The sequence below is a fragment of the Cololabis saira genome, chromosome 11 (assembly GCF_033807715.1).
Source record: "Cololabis saira isolate AMF1-May2022 chromosome 11, fColSai1.1, whole genome shotgun sequence".
In the NCBI taxonomy this organism is placed as follows: Eukaryota; Metazoa; Chordata; class Actinopteri; order Beloniformes; family Belonidae; genus Cololabis; species Cololabis saira.
This window is the reverse complement of record NC_084597.1, coordinates 39,647,939-39,663,855: the sequence shown is the minus strand read 5'-3', so window position 1 is coordinate 39,663,855 and position 15,917 is coordinate 39,647,939. Positions and strand designations below refer to the sequence as shown.

Sequence of the window (15,917 nt, the reverse complement as noted above, 5' to 3'; positions counted from 1 at the left end):
ACAAATTTCTTTTTTTTAAGTGCAGCCTAGGGGGGTAAGGGGAGGGGGAAGCTAAGAGGAAAAAGAACAAAGTTATATAAATACACAAAAAGACACAATACAAAAGATAAAAACAATTAATCAAGTAATTCAAACAGTCAGTATGCATGAAAGAGGACTAAAGGCAAGTACAGGAATCAGTTGTACTTAGTAAAAGATGTAGTTTGAAGGTGGAGATGGAGGTGAGAACAGAAAGTTTAAGGGTATTTTGTAAGGCGTTCCAATCAGAGGCTGCAGCCAGTAGTGATACAGTACAGGACTGAGTCACTACAATAACCATATATTCTACTTCAACCAGGAATGACCACATTCCTGCAAAAACATGTTTCAGGCCTTTTGAGTAAATATTTACTCACCTATACTGACTGCCCCGTGGATTATTAGCATGGTGCGACCAAATCTCAAGAAAAAAAGCTTACTCTTTGTATTTTTGACCATAATTTATTTACAGTTAATCATCAGATTACACACACACACACACACACACACACACACTGCAGTATATAAATAAAAGTTTGTACAAACTTGCATAACTAAACGGGCTGTTACGGAGAAAAAAAAAAAAAAAGGCATTGAAAAGAAAGAAAACTAGAAAACCTACCAACACAGTTCACACTAAGTTACTGCACCACACAAGCAGGTAGGCTCAAAGAATATTCCTCCACCAGCTATTCTCCCCAAACAGTTGGGCACCCCAAAAACTGATTATTACGTTAAAAAACAAAAACAAAAATTCAATAGTGAAGTGAAACAGGAAAATGTTAGTGACAACAAACCAGTTCCTAAAGCTACATGTCATTAAACATCCAACAGAAGTCAGCATTGTTCTGAAAAGTATAATGAAGGTTTAAATAAGTTTGTTTTTTTTCAAACCCCAACAAAACATTACAGAATCCAAAAGTCAGGGATCGGTATCTTCGTGAGACTTCAGAGGACGGTTATTCAAAAAACAAAACAAAACAAAAACATCCAAACAGTTGCAATGAGAGGGTCACAGCATCAACTCATGTCCAATGGCAGGAAAAAAATATATATATTTTTTTTTTCTCCCCATCTACTGTTTTTCAAGTGCAGTACACACTCCAGTAGGGGAAAAGAATATGGCCCAAAGAGCAAAGGCCATTAAAGTCTTAAGATGTGTCTGAGTTGATGGTTGACGGTGATCAGAATCCCAGCGGCACAGACAAGCATTTTAGAACTACAAAGTAACAAGGCAGGATGGTTAAACTCTGACCTTTAAAAAGGAAGATGAAAGAAGTATCCACTTTGCTACTCAAGCCAGCAGAGAGCAAGCACAGCTGAGATCTCAACGTGAGCCAACAGCAGGAACAGTCAGAATCCAAACGGGGTTGAAGCGTCAAGTTATTCAAGCAATTTCAGGGGAGGAGGGGGAAGAAAAAAAAAAAAAAAACTCACACAGACTGGGCGGCCACTAACAACATTATTAGGACAATGATGTGTTCTGCAGCAACCTCCTTTAGTCAAGCCACATGACATAGAAGCACTCCACTCCATCCACATACACAGTATTTCTTTGTTCACAACAATGCTTCAAAAGTTTTAGATTCACACAAAAAAAACAAATGCGTACACTGAAATAATTAATATTAGTTATCCCATGGATTTCACCAATCACAGGTTCTTTTTAGAACGTGACCTTTGAGAAAAACGAGGGATTACTGTAATTAACTGGAAGGATAATTCCCAAATGTGTGACAAGGGGTAAAGAAAAGAAACTAAACAAAAAGACGGCAGGCTGGGCTCAGGTCCATTTTGAAAAGCTGATTGCTCTGGATATTCATAGTCTAACAGAATCATATTCTCTGGATCTTATCAGCAACTATCATGGGGTTCTCTTTGCGAATCTTGGCAGCAGCTTCAGATTTGTAGTCGTACGGACAGTTGTGCTTATCAGAGTAACGGTGTATTCCACAGAACAGATTCCCACAGCGACAGCCAAAACCTGAAACACCAAAACGGGACAGATGGAGTCAAATTTAATAACATGTAGGCACTTTGGGCTTTTTCTAAACACTCCTAAAACCTCTGCTATTAAATGGGTGCTTTTGGCTCTCTGACTGTGCTATGAAACAGAAAGTCAAAACAATCTCAGCTACTAAAGTTTTTAGCAGGTACCCCCAGATTGCTTCACGCCTCACCTGTCAGGCCAACCTTTTTGCGACACATAAAGCAACGGTTCTTCTTGGGTTTTGAGGGCTCTGGGAGCTTGACTTCTTCACTGCCAGCAGTGGAGGGATGGACTAACAAGGAAACAGGCTGACTTACTATTGGAGACACAGAAAAAAATATTTCATTAATTGTAAGTATTAATTGTACAGCAGAAAAACATTTTCTACGCCTACCTCTCTCGTTGGTATTAAAAAAAAACTTCATTCAAAATAATAATCACATTATTTTTTATTGTAAAATAAAATGATTAGATTGTATCAGGAAAAAACTAATAGACAACATCACTTTTTTTTTTTTTTTAAAGTGTATCCTCAAAATAACCAAATGGAAAGATCTGCATGGAAAGACCAAAATTGGAAGGGGTCAATACGATATGGGCGTCACTGCCAGCTCTGGCTATTGCTTCTAACCATAGCACATCCCTGCACATGACAGTGGTCATACTGCTAAAATATTTTTACACCCACACACGTTTGTGTCCATTTTTAGTCCTCACCTGGCTCTGTGACGTTTACTTTACTTCCTGATGCTCCTTTCTCCTCAGATGAGAGACTCATTTCAGTCATTTGTTGTGTTACAGAGATCCCACTGTGAAGGATAAAAAAAGAAAGAAGAACATTTTTTTAATAAATAGTCACAGACAAGTCTGGATAGCTACAGATACAGGACTGTCTCAGAAAATTAGAATATTGTGATAAAGTCCTTTATTTTCTGTAATGCAAACATGTCATACATTCTGGATTCATTACAAATCAACTGAAATATTACAAGCCTTTTATTATTTTAATATTGCTGATCATGGCTTACAGCTTAAGAAAACTCAAATATCCTATCTAAAAAAAATTGAATATTCTGGGAATCTTATTCTTAAACTGTAAGCCATAATCAGCAATATTAAAATAATAAAAGGCTTGCAATATTTCAGTTGATTTGTAATGAATCCAGAATGTATGACATTTTTGTTCTTTTAATTGCATTACAGAAAATAAAGAACTTTATCACAATATTCTAATTTTCTGAGACAGTCCTGTATAACCCACATTGTATCAGAGCTCAGCATCAACTGCATCTATTAGTTGAAATTCTTCACTTGTAGAGTTTGGTTCTGTTAGGTGAAGTAAGGTGCAAATTTTTCTTCATACAAACAGCACTGCAACACTTAGTGCGGTCACATCTAAAATCAAGCTATTGGCAATAACTGAGCTAAGGATTTAACTGGAGCTTCAGAAAAATCCAGGTGTACATGTGCAAGAAAATAATCTAATTATAGAGTGAGGTGCGTTCAACTCTGCAACGCTAGGTGGCGCTTCACACCCTTTCGCTCTGGTATTCTTCCAGTTACTTGGAACAATTAGCAAAAAAGCGCTAAAGCTTGATTTCCAGAGCTCCAGTTCAGTTCGACTACAGGCTAACTAAGGTGTATACATGGCCTTTAAAACATCAATATCAGTCTGACTGAGCATACTGGCTAAATCGTTTGATTCAGCCCCATGTCAAACTACACGACTAGATCTTGGGGATCCTTTATTTTTTTTATAATTATAAATATATATATTAAAAAAAAAATAAAAATAAAAAAAAAAATCACAAAACATCTGTACCGTTTCTGATTGGTTGGGCACTGCGCATCATTTTTAGACAACAATGAAGGCATACCGCAAAAGTTGTGTCTCAGCGGAGGGACCCGACGTCCCAGCAAAATGAGACAACACAGAAGTTCAGAACAGCACACAGAGCACACACTGAAGGCTGATTTATGGTTCCGTGTTAAATCGGCGGCGTACCCTACGCCGTAGGCTCTGCGTTGGTGTAACGCGGAACCATAAATCAGCCTTTAGCAATTTGTGCCATTCTGTGTGGCGATAAATGAAAAAAGATTAGACAACGTCGTGATTGGACAAGGAATTGTCTGGGCAGGACGTGGGAAATGCGGTCTTTTTTTTTCTGCTATTAAAACATGATTTGTAATGTGAATTTGCAACACTTTAAACTACAAATAATAGTTTTTGACGTGACATCAGAGATTGCGCATGCTCTCTGTGAAAGGATGAGTACGATCGGGTCGTAGCTGCTTCAACTGTGCGATTCCTTCACGAGGAGCGACCAGGATTTCAAACACGTTTGATTTTCTTGCGAGCACACGGTTCGTGATCGGGAGCTCGTCGTGAGGTGTTACTCTCTGGTTGTTACCCCACGTTTACTGCACGAGCACGACCAACGATTGGGTCGAAATCCGGCCCGATCCAAAAAATAGTCGCACGAGTGGAAAATCAGCTCAAAACGAGCCGATAATCGCACAGTGTATGCCCGGCTTTAAGCAATAATTTGAGTTTCTGTTTCTGACTGTGTCTTGGGGAGGACAGTGCTGGCCTTGACTTTCTTTAAGATAGCAAAACATACTGATCAAGTCCCTCACCTGAGAGTATCTGTAATGGAAGCATCAGAAGAAGCAGCTTCAGCTGCCGCTTCAGCTGCCGCCTCTGCAGCAGCAGCTGCAGCTGCAGCAGCATTATTCAAAGTGGCCTCCAACCTCTGCATGGCAGAAACTTCAGCTGTGGAGCTACTGCTGGTGCCTGAGAAAAAAAGTTTCAACAAGTCAAACACTGGAGACAAAGTGCAGAGGTTGGATTCCTATGCACACATTGTGTGAAATAAAGAAAAAAAAACAGCTGCCACAAGTCTTACCTACGGCACCCAAAGAACTAAGTCCTCCATTGTTCTGTCTTGATATGTGCTCCTTATGGCACACAGAACACATGCCATTAGTCCTGGGGTTGCCATAGAAACCACAGCCTGTTGCACAGAGCATGGGAATTGGGCTTTGATTGGTCTCCTGGGCCATAGCGATGTCTGCCAGCAACTGAGTTTACCTGAAGACAGAGAAGCCCACTGTTATTATAACCACAGAAATCAAAATCAGACCTGTTCAAACTGATCAAACTTGAAAAATATTAACTCAATACATTCGCCTTTCAGATCACAGGAATATCTTGATAGTTCAGCCTGAGGATGTTTCTATTCTTTCTGTCTACAACGCAAGAACAAAGTAACTGTCGTTGATAATACAAGCTTCATTAAGTTGTTTGCAGCAAATTAAATCCAGGTGTCAAGTAACGAAGTACAAATACTTCGTTACCTTACTTAAGTAGAAATTTTGGTTATCTATACTTCACTGGAGTAATTATTTTTCAGACGACTTTTTACTTTTACTCCTTACATTTTCACGCAATTATCTGTACTTTTTACTCCTTACATTTTAAAAACAGCCTCGTTACTCTATTTCATTTGGGCCTTTAAATAAAAACTATCCAGTTAAATTGCTCCATCCGGAAAGAGTGAATTTGGTTGTGGTTGTTTCAGATGTTCTTGTCCAGTTTTGTTCTTACATCCGTTCCCTCAGATTCCTGCAACTAAACTTGGATGTACATTCCAATAAAGGTTAGGATAAATGATAACATGCCTCTGAAGTTTGACTTTTTGCACCATTACAATACTTATAGGCAACTAGTCATCATATCTCCTGCTCTCTGAAACACATGTTAATGCTCAATAGTACACATATATGGTGCTTTAATATATTTGCATTATACTAAGATTCATTCATTTTCAATGGCTTTTATCCTTAATGGCTTTTCCCCCCTTACATTACTTTTATACTTTAGGAAGTTTTGAAACCTGTACTTTTATACTTTTACTTGAGTAAAAAACTTGAGTTGATACTTCAACAGGAGTATTTTTAAACTCTAGTATCTGTACTTCTACCTGAGTAATGAATGTGAATACTGAAGACACCTCTGATTAAATCATGAACATCTTGTTCCAGCTGTCAGCAGCAACCACCAATGTTGCAACTTCTGTGTTGTGTCTAATGGGGAAGAAACAAATACTGCAGTTGTCTGACTGACCATTGGGGGCTGCCTCCAAAATCAAGTCAATCTCCATTGACACCCAATGTTAAAATGCCTAAAATTGCAGGCGAAATGCACACATTGGCAGCCTGATTTTTTTTTTTTTATTAAAGGACGGGTTTGGTGTTGAAGAAAATTGACAAAAACATCTTTAGTGTTTGACATATTATTGCGATTACTGCTACCGCTGTTGAGAAAATAGTCAGATGATGAATGCAGCAGATGATCAAATGTGCCAGTCGAATGTGTGCTGGGCTGGCCCCACAAATAACTCGCCTCAGAGGGTACACTTAATCGTGGGTCAGATCTAACAAACAGGTCACAGAACTAAGGGGGGGGCAAGTCGGGGGAGCGATTCGTTGATCATGTGACCCGAGTACAACCCACCAGGGGAGTTTTAAAAAATAAAATAAGGAAACAGCTGATGAGAGTAACGACGGGTCACAGGTAGGGCCTATATTTGCAAGATGAGTAACTGGGGAGACCCCCAGTGAGCTAATCAGCCTCAAAGCCGAGGGCGCCATAAACCGGCATATGTCCCCAAAAGGATCGTCCATAGTACAACTATGAACAACCGGCAACAAAAATGACACAGGGACTTTGCAAAAAAAAAAAACAGCAAAAAAACAACACTCATCCCGGTGTTCATCCATCCTCGCTTTGAAAATGACACCTGTCTGACGGCATATTTCATCCTTTAATGAAGAGATAATGGGGCATTCTACACGCCCATGCATTTGTGTTGAAAGTAAGGTTTGGTTAGGAGTTTTAATCATAAGTAAGGTTTGGTTAGGAGTTTTATTCATAAGTAAGGTTTGGTTAGGAGTTTTATTCATAAGTAAGGTTTGGTTAGGTTTGTTAATCATAAGTAAGGTTTGGTTAGGAGTTTTAATCATAAGTAAGGTTTGGTTAGGAGTTTTATTCATAAGTAAGGTTTGGTTAGGAGTTTTATTCATAAGTAAGGTTTGGTTTTTTAATCATAATTAAGGTTTGGTTAGGGGTTTTAATCATAAGTAAGGTTTGGTTAGGTTTATTAATCATAAGTAAGGTTTGGTTAGGGGTTTTAATCATAAGTAAGGTTTGGTTAGGTTTCTTTTTAACACCTGTAGATCATAAAAGTACCAAATAGGTGAAACCAGAAGGAGCATCTTCATCTGAGCTTGAAGATGTTTCTAGCTGACATTCAACCACAAACACTATCCGACCTGTGGGGTATTTTTAGCGGGATCATGTGGTATTCGTGTATTTATCCGTGAACATGTCGGTGCGTCCTCGTTACGGGCCAGGCTGAAACCACTGAGTCATGCTAGCAGGCTAAAGCCGGATTTATGCTTCTGCGTTAAATCTACGGCGAAGCCCACGGCGTAGGGTACGCGGCGAGGCGCGCCGTACGGTACGGAGGCTCTGCGTCGGTGCAACGCGGAAGCATAAATCAGTGGTTTCTGCTAGCATGCTACAGCAGTGATGCTAGCCCTGCTTTGTCTGACCTTCGTGTTTTAATCCAAACAACAGGACCGGTCCACTCTTTACTCACCCTCTGGCATTCAAACAATCAACCCTCAATGGATAACATCGCAAAAACTGAACAAATCAAGGCTTGTGGTGATATAGTGATCACATTAGGAGGAAACCCCCAGAACTTCTGCAGAAACATGCAGGAACTTCAGTTCAGAGAATAAACATGCGGTTCAGTCCAGTGGATATAACAGTAAAGTTATCACATTAAGATCGTGTAGTTGGAGAAGTTTCCCTCGACACGTGTTACATTAGTCAGACCGGTCGTGAGAAGCAAAACCCTCTTTGAACTCAAACTTTACTCTTCATGCTCCTGTTCGTAGATAGTAGATAGATAGTCCACGTACCTGCTCGGTGTGAGGGGGGGTTGGTACCGGTGCTGCAGGAGGACCTGGCTGGACTAGGGTCGTCTAGGGGGGTCGGTACCTGCACCTGGTCCAGCTTATGTTTCCATCAACTCCTGCCTCTCTGGTCTGATCCACGTCCTCCTCCGGGCTCCGGGCTCTGCTGCTTGTTGGTTTGTGTTTCAGTCTCTGTTTCCGGTGAACGTCACGGAAACACTGGGATTGCGAGGTCTTAAGGCTGATTTATGGTTCCGCGTAAAGCTGATTTATGGTTACGGTGCCCGGCGACGCGTACCCCTTCCGGCGTAGGGTACGCGTGGATTTAACGCGGAACCATAATTCAGGCTTGAGGGTACGGAAGCAGGAGAAAAATAAGATCTTTTTTTCATTATGCACTTCGAGAAAAAAGTCGAAATGTCGAAAATAAAGTCGAAATGTCGAAAATAAAGTCGAAATGTCGAGAAAAAAGTCAAAATCTCGAGAAAAAAGTTGAAATGTCGAGAAAAAAGGCGAAATTTCGACTTTATTCACGAAATTGTATTTCAACATTATTCTTGACATTTCGACTTTTGTCTCGACATTTCGACTTTTTTCTCGAAGTGCACAATAAAAAAAATCTTCCCCTCTAAAATATTTTTTCTCCTGCATGGCCCTAATACTCTTCCGTATGAGGGAGTGGGTTGGCTGTCACCCCGATTTCAGGGCATTGCGAAAACACGTGGATTTTCTGTGGTTTAGAGAAACTGTGGAGGCGACAGAAAAGAGGGAAAAAAAAAGTTTTGTGACCTCAGGAAATATTGTTGACCCTTTCTGCACGTGTATCTCAGGCCAACATGCTTGCCCGTAGATTCCATATGTGCACAGCTGATGTTAAAGTAAATCTATCCAGAGCCTATTATACACCTCTTTACAAAATTGTCTAATAACTGCACTCACTAACATCAAACGGAGTGATACAAGCTACACATCTGGACTATGGAAACATTGATGTTTGCATGTATTTTAATGTGTGACCTGTAATTTTTATGTATTTTATATAGAACCTTTTGAGTCTGTAATAAAGTATTCATATCATATCCAAAGGTCATGACAAGCCGTGGTGGTCAGCTCTGCAGATGAGAGGAGAAAAGCAAGCTACTACTAATCAAACAGGGTCATGTATAAACAGAAATAGTTACATCTTAGGGGAAAGGGAAAAAAAAGGACATTGATGGAATGGAACTGTGAATTAAAAAAGCAACAGCACTGAAAATGCATCAAGTAAATATTAATCAAAAAGTGCAATTGCTGTAGAGATAAACAAAAACAGGAAAAATAATTTTAACTTGCACAAAATACTTCAATATATCAATCAATTCAAAATAATGATCGATAATTATGCCCAAATTCATAGAGATGCGTCAAAGAATATGATCAATAAAATGTAGATACCTATTACCCTTATTCTGGAGTTTAGCATTCAAACAGGGAGGAATCTGAATTATGAATTTTCAGTGTCCACAGGAGAAACTTTTGCATTAGCCTTATACGAAATTATTAAAAACATAATGGACAGCATTGAGCAGCTTCTTCATAAGATAGGAATTCAGAGCAACAGTGTCTTCAGTCAGATTCTTCTTCTTCTGCTCACAGCTATATATTACTCTGAAAAACTAAAATAATGACGATTACAGCATCATGTGATTGCCCTTCAGTGATTAATTAAGCATTATTGAATTTAATTCAATCTATTCAGATGTTTGAAGACACAAGAACATAAAGATCAATAATTTCTTCAGACTTCTGTTCAGCATTGGACACTTTTTATCACCCTTTTCAGAAAGAAGACAAGATATCATAACTGAGATTTAGTAAACAATATAGAATTAATATAATGGAGTTTCATTATTTTTATGAGCATCAATGCATTTTAGATTAAAAGGAAATGAGAAGGCAGACACGGTTATGAAGGAGGCGAATAAAAACTAAGTCCGCTGGACTACTTTTCCTCTTCAATCTGGCAGAAATAAAAAAGCACAATAATGCAGGAAATGAAGGAAAGATGGCAAAAGCCATTGAAGAAAGAAAGGCAAGGATGGGGTTTTACAAAATTCAAAGGAAACAGGTGACATGAAAACCACAGGAAATGAGAGGGGATGTGGTAGTATTATAGCACAGATTTGGACACGCTAGTTCTAAAAAGACTTCATTTATTTACTACAAAAGAACACAAAATCATGTTTAATTCATTCTTTCATTCACTGGGCGGAATTCAGATTTACACACCAGATGGTGGCGGTAATGCACCATAATCCAAACGAAGCGGTTCCTGCAGCTCAAACGACAATAAATAATCACTTGTAAACTCATCTTTATATGCACAAAAAACAAGAGGGGATTAGGCAAGACCTGGGAGCTGTTATTAAGAAAAAAGCACTTGGCAAAGAGGTTTTATAGCAATGTGTACATTTGTGGTTTTGAGAGGACGGACGGATGTCCCTCTTTATCCCTCTTAATCACACTTTAAAAGTTATTTTCATTTACGAAAACGCCCACATCGCTCTCGCCTATTCTGCACGGGCAATAAAAAATACTATGAGAAAAATAAAAAAAAACAAAGTTTTAAGATTTGTGCATACGTAACAGGAAAGGGAAATAAATAGAAGGTCTTCCGGGTTGTAGGAGTTGCCTTGGGAACGCGTCGAATGCGGACCAATCAGATCCTTGGAACGTTTTGCTCCCAGCCAATCAGCTCTCTCCGAGCGAGGATTTAAACCAAGGCTGTAGGAGCTCATCCTTCAGTGTTCCCCATTACTGCTGAGCTGAAGCGTGTTTGCAGAAGCGACGCCTTTTTGGAAAATGGCTTTTCGAGTCACCAGAGTAAGTGCTTCTTGGTCTTTATTTAGCCTTTTCACCTGGAAACTAGGGTAAAGTAAAAATGCATTTAATGGTTTTTTTTTTTTTTTTTTTTTTTTTTGAACTTGCAAAATCCCCTCGTGTATCGCTCCGGATAGGCTTCCGTCATGGATGCCTGGTGTGAGGAGCGGGGGGCATAACTTTTGTATTAATATGCAACACGAAAAAGCCTTTGTCTTTCTTCACAGAGTCAATCAGCTTTGGCCAGGACTGACCTCCCTGGGAAGACCTGCTCGGTTGCTGCACCCACCCAGCCTAGGGTGGTGTTAGGTCAAATTACAAGTCTTCAAGTCAACAGAGATGTCCAGAAAAAGGTAAATGAGCTGTAAAGTCTTCCAGTTTAGCAATTTCATGTTTAAAAAAAAAAAAAGTTTTACACTACGACACATGTATTTATGACAATCAGATGTTCTGGAAAGAGTCACTCACCTACCCTGGCTTAACACCTTTTTTTTCATTCTGTGCTAGAATGTCAGGCCTGAGGCTGCAAAAAAGGCTAAAGTTATCACAAAACCTAACATGGTTTTCAAACCAAAGGCGGTGGTTTGCAAACCAAAGACAATTGTCATCCCTGCTGAACCTGCCCCTGAAATTGTGGTGAGTTGTAATTCCAGCTGCTATTGTGATGCTGGCTGTGGTTCATCTGAGGTTTAAAAACACAGGTATTTTCACTCTTGTAGGCTCAACCTGAGCCAGCATCCCCAACGCCAATGGAAACTGCTGGCTGCGAGGCGGTTGACCTATGCCAAGCATTTTCTGACGTCGGTCTTAACGCTATCCCGGACGTTGATGAAGATGACCAGGACAACGCTATGCTCTGCTGTCAATATGTAAAAGATATCTACAAATATCTTCGTCACCTTGAGGTGAGAGACCTATCAAAAATCCTAATATCTGGTATTGCGTCAACTCTAGGGGTGGGTATTGGGAAGGACCTCACGATACTTGAGCCACGATACGATACACATTGCGATATCCCGATTATTATATTCTACATAGTTCACCGAAAAATTTAAAAATGCATTACACATCTTAAAATCCAAGTTGTATATATGTACATCAGATGATAGTGATGGATCTTAAAATCCGAGTTGCACGTTCATCAGATTATAGTGACAATTCATGGGACAAACTGAGTCAAAACAATGTTTTATTATAACTATACAAGCTGAAGTTACTACATATTTGTATATGTTTTTCATATTATTTACATCATATGAAATTAACATTAAATTTAGTATGAGGTTGCTTTAATTATGTGGCAAATGATAATAAACACAAGAAAGATGGTACTAAAACCAAGGACAGGCAACGTGATTAGTCAGTATAGATATAAATCCATAAATAAATAAACCCCTGTCCATTATTTTTCATTTTTTAAGGACAGGCAATTGTGTTGTATGAAAAATAAATTATAAAATGAAATAAACCTGAGCTCAGTGCAGGGCCCTCCCAGGGTTCGTAGAGTGGCAATGCCCAGGACTGTCACTTAGGTAGGAGCACTGGGTGATATAATGGGAAAAAATCGGGGATAAAAAAAAATTGATATTCAAATTTTGAATATCGATATTGAATCAGCTGGAAAAGTATCGCGATATATTGCCATATCGATATTTTTGCCCAACCCTAGTCAACTCTAAACATTTTCTTCCCCAAAAACCCTCAGGTGGAGCTAGATGTCAGACCCAACTACATGGATGGCTGTGAGATCACTGGTAACATGAGAGCCATCCTCATTGACTGGCTAGCACAAGTGTGCGACAAATTCCATTTGCTGCAGGAAACTATGTACATGACTGTGGGAATAATTGATCGCTTTCTTCAGGTGCGTGTACTCAAAACTCTGCTTTATGTCCAAAGTACATGGCTTTTGGTTAACTTGGAAACGGATGCCTCTCAAACTTGGCTTTCCCTGCTCATCTCACAGTGCCAACCGGTCCAAAAGACTCAGCTGCAACTGGTTGGAGTGACTGCCATGTTCCTTGCCTGCAAATATGAGGAAATCTATCCCCCAGAGATCTCATCCTTTGCCGCTGTGACAGACAAGACTTACACGACTGCTCAAATCAGAAACATGGAGATGAAAATTCTGCGAGTGCTCAAGTTTAAGCTCGGCCGCCCTCTTCCCTTGCAGTTCCTCAGAAGGGCTTCTAAAGTGCATGGGGTTTGTATGACCACTTTCGTTCTGCTGAGTATGTGTATAGGTGTATACTACCAAATTCTGATGTTTGTACCTCCCCCTGTTTAGGTAACTGCTGAGCAACACACCCTGGCAAAATATTTCCTGGAGCTGACCATGGTTGATTATGAAATGGTTCATTTCCTACCTTCTAGGGTGGCATGTGCTGCTTTAGCACTTGCACTGAAGGTCCTGGGTGTTGGGGAATGGGTGAGTGACCATTTTAAGTAGTGCTGGGCGGTATGACCAAAAATTTATATCATGGTATTTTTCAAAATTATATCGGTTTCACTTTTTTTTTTTTTTTTTTTTTTAATGCAAAACTGGGTCTTAACCACATTTTCTAATGATTTGGAAAGGAATTGCTGCAGTAAATTGGCTTAGAATGGCCTATTTTACTGTCATGAGGAGGATGCATAAATCAAATTTGATTTAGGTTTTCTTTTCAAAGAAAAAAAATCTTTTACAAAATTACAAGGTAGAAAATATTGAACATAAAAAAGAAACTGAACATTTTTTAACTTCCCAGCATTATGTTGTTTTGGTTCCACCTCCTGGTGAATGTTAGGTAAAATTCTTATGTGGTTACTTTTTGGTTGGCCAACGATTTATGTTTGTGGTGCGCAACCGGTACGGGAGTGGCCAGTCTATTTCCTTATATTACAACGCCGTTATTGTTCGCTTTTTTTTTTTTTTTTTTTTTTCTTCCCCCCACTTATTCCACCGAACACCGAAGTGTTTTTTTTTTTGGCCATTTTCGGCCGAACAATCTGTGCATCACTACTGCTAAACGGTGTCCAGCGGCGCTATGTTCCGCCGCGCGGCGTTCCCAACGTTATGTACGCTACTGTACATACTCACCGGTATTACGGTATATGAGAAATTTATATCATAAGAAAAATACACACCAGTATTCGGTATGAACCGGTATACCGCCCAGCTCTAATCTTAAGTATTAATTAACTAAACGTGCAAGATGGCAAGCTTAATTGTGGTTTAACTTTTCCTCAGGATGCGATACTGCAGCACTACATGGACTACACAGCAGATAGTTTGATTCCTGTCATGGCACACATTGCTAAGAATGTTGTCAACGTGACTGAAGGGCTGACAAAACACATGGTAAGTAGAAATGACAACTTTCTGTTTCTGCTAGCTGAGTCTATGAATGCCATGTCTTCTAATTTGAACTCTTTACCTGCTTTCAGACCATCAGAGCCAAATATTCCAGCTCAAAACACATGAAGATGGCAAAAAGGTCTGAACTCAAATCTTCTTTCATTAAAGATGTTGCAAAGCAGTGTAGCCTGTATGGCGCATTGTGCTGACTTGTACAAACTTTGATGTGACTGTATGGGATTTGATTGAGTTTTTTTTAACCAAATGTCTTACTTTTTTTTTTTTTAACTGTTGACTTAGCTACCCCAAATCAGCTACCACCAGTTCACATGTTTGGCATTTGTAAAGAAGGTATTCTGGCCATTAACATATTGTATTACATGTAAAGTTTCTTATCTTATTAATGTATGGAAAATGACGTGTACAGTGCTTTAAATGTGTTGTGAAAATTGCATTTAAAATTTTTTTTATCTTGACTATAAGGTTGTCTTTCTCTTTATTTATCTGCATACATATATTAATGGTTAACACCAGTTGGTAAAAACCTAAGGCATATTTTTTTTTTTTTTTTTTTTAAATATATATATATATGTGTGTGTAGTTGTGGGTGACATCTGCTGCTAGTCTGAAATGAGGGGGAAAAACAGGGAACCACACAACGGGCACACAAGCCTTTGAAATCTGTAAAGCCTGATTTACGGTTCTGCATTAAACCAACACAGAGCCTAGGGCGTTGTCATGAACCCTTCGGACTGCTCTCACTCCATTTCGCCGTGGTGCAATACCCCCCCCAGAGTGCTAAGGGGTTGCGCTCTTGTCCTTAATGGATTTTTTTTTTTTTTTTTTTTTCTTTTCTTCCTTCCTCAATGAGCCGCTCCTCGACTTGGTCCATGTTAATTTTGGACAACAAGATGTTTAAAAATGGTGGGGATGGCGCAGTCTGGAACCGGAAATGCGTTGCTACCAAGCAAACCAATCACAGCCCTTTCGGTCTGCGTCGCCTCAGCGTGTAGTTAAAAATTTTTTTTGGGGGAGGTTCACGTCGGGCTACGGAGAGCCTACCGCGTAGGCTCTGCGTTTTAACACAGAACAATAATTCAGCCTTAAGAGGGGAACAAACGGACAGGACAGACAAGCAGCAACAATTTCAGGTCCTGAGACTGAATCAAAACTAGGTTACTGCGATTATCTGTCCCCCAAAACTTGTGTGTGTGTGGGGTCAAAACGATGCTCTACCTGAACTGTAACTATAGTGGAGGAGGGAGAGCGAAACTCTGCACCCCGAGAGACCAGAAGCCGACAAGGAAGAAACCCAGGCCACCAGCTGGCCCACGGAGGGCCAGAAGAGGGCGGGAGGAAACCCCCCCCCGCCCCCGCCAGCAAGGCCCGCCCCCTCCCAGCGGCGGCAGAGGGAAGCCCCGGCGGGGCCCCCATGACCACGGGAGGAGGCAGCCAGGAAACCTATGGTGATGGACCGGGACCAGCCCAGCTAATGTGTTTTAGTTTGACACGAGTCTAGTGACTTAAAGAGCATATTGCAGGTTAGAATTTTTTCAAAAATTATACCTGACCATATGTGAAAATGACTGAGAAGTTAATGTAGGATTTAATGTTTTACAAGACATAAGGGCACGTATTCAGAGGAAAACGTGGCTGATTTTAGCCAAGCTCCTACAAACGCTTTTTTTTTCTCCGAACACCGCGTCATATGACGCAGCACTGGGGAGA

At 40.0% G+C, this 15,917-nt stretch overlaps 2 protein-coding genes across 2 annotated transcripts; one reads left to right on the top strand and one right to left on the bottom strand.

The window, feature by feature from the left end:
* Nucleotides 1–466: 466 nt before the first annotated feature.
* On the bottom strand, nucleotides 467–8,209 carry LOC133455444 (AN1-type zinc finger protein 5-like). Its single transcript, XM_061734490.1, has 6 exons — nucleotides 8,000–8,209; nucleotides 4,915–5,099; nucleotides 4,646–4,802; nucleotides 2,726–2,817; nucleotides 2,199–2,324; nucleotides 467–2,002 (listed from the first exon to the last, which is right to left on the bottom strand). The coding sequence occupies exons 2-6, from the start codon at nucleotides 5,069–5,071 to the stop codon at nucleotides 1,854–1,856; spliced, it is 681 nt and encodes a 226-aa protein (XP_061590474.1). The 5' UTR covers nucleotides 5,072–5,099; nucleotides 8,000–8,209; the 3' UTR covers nucleotides 467–1,853.
* Nucleotides 8,210–10,762: 2,553 nt separating this feature from the next.
* On the top strand, nucleotides 10,763–14,665 carry LOC133455441 (G2/mitotic-specific cyclin-B1-like). Its single transcript, XM_061734488.1, has 9 exons — nucleotides 10,763–10,855; nucleotides 11,080–11,205; nucleotides 11,360–11,488; nucleotides 11,572–11,757; nucleotides 12,558–12,716; nucleotides 12,819–13,055; nucleotides 13,140–13,280; nucleotides 14,082–14,192; nucleotides 14,279–14,665. The coding sequence occupies exons 1-9, from the start codon at nucleotides 10,835–10,837 to the stop codon at nucleotides 14,396–14,398; spliced, it is 1,230 nt and encodes a 409-aa protein (XP_061590472.1). The 5' UTR covers nucleotides 10,763–10,834; the 3' UTR covers nucleotides 14,399–14,665.
* The last annotated feature ends 1,252 nt before the right edge of the window (nucleotides 14,666–15,917 follow it).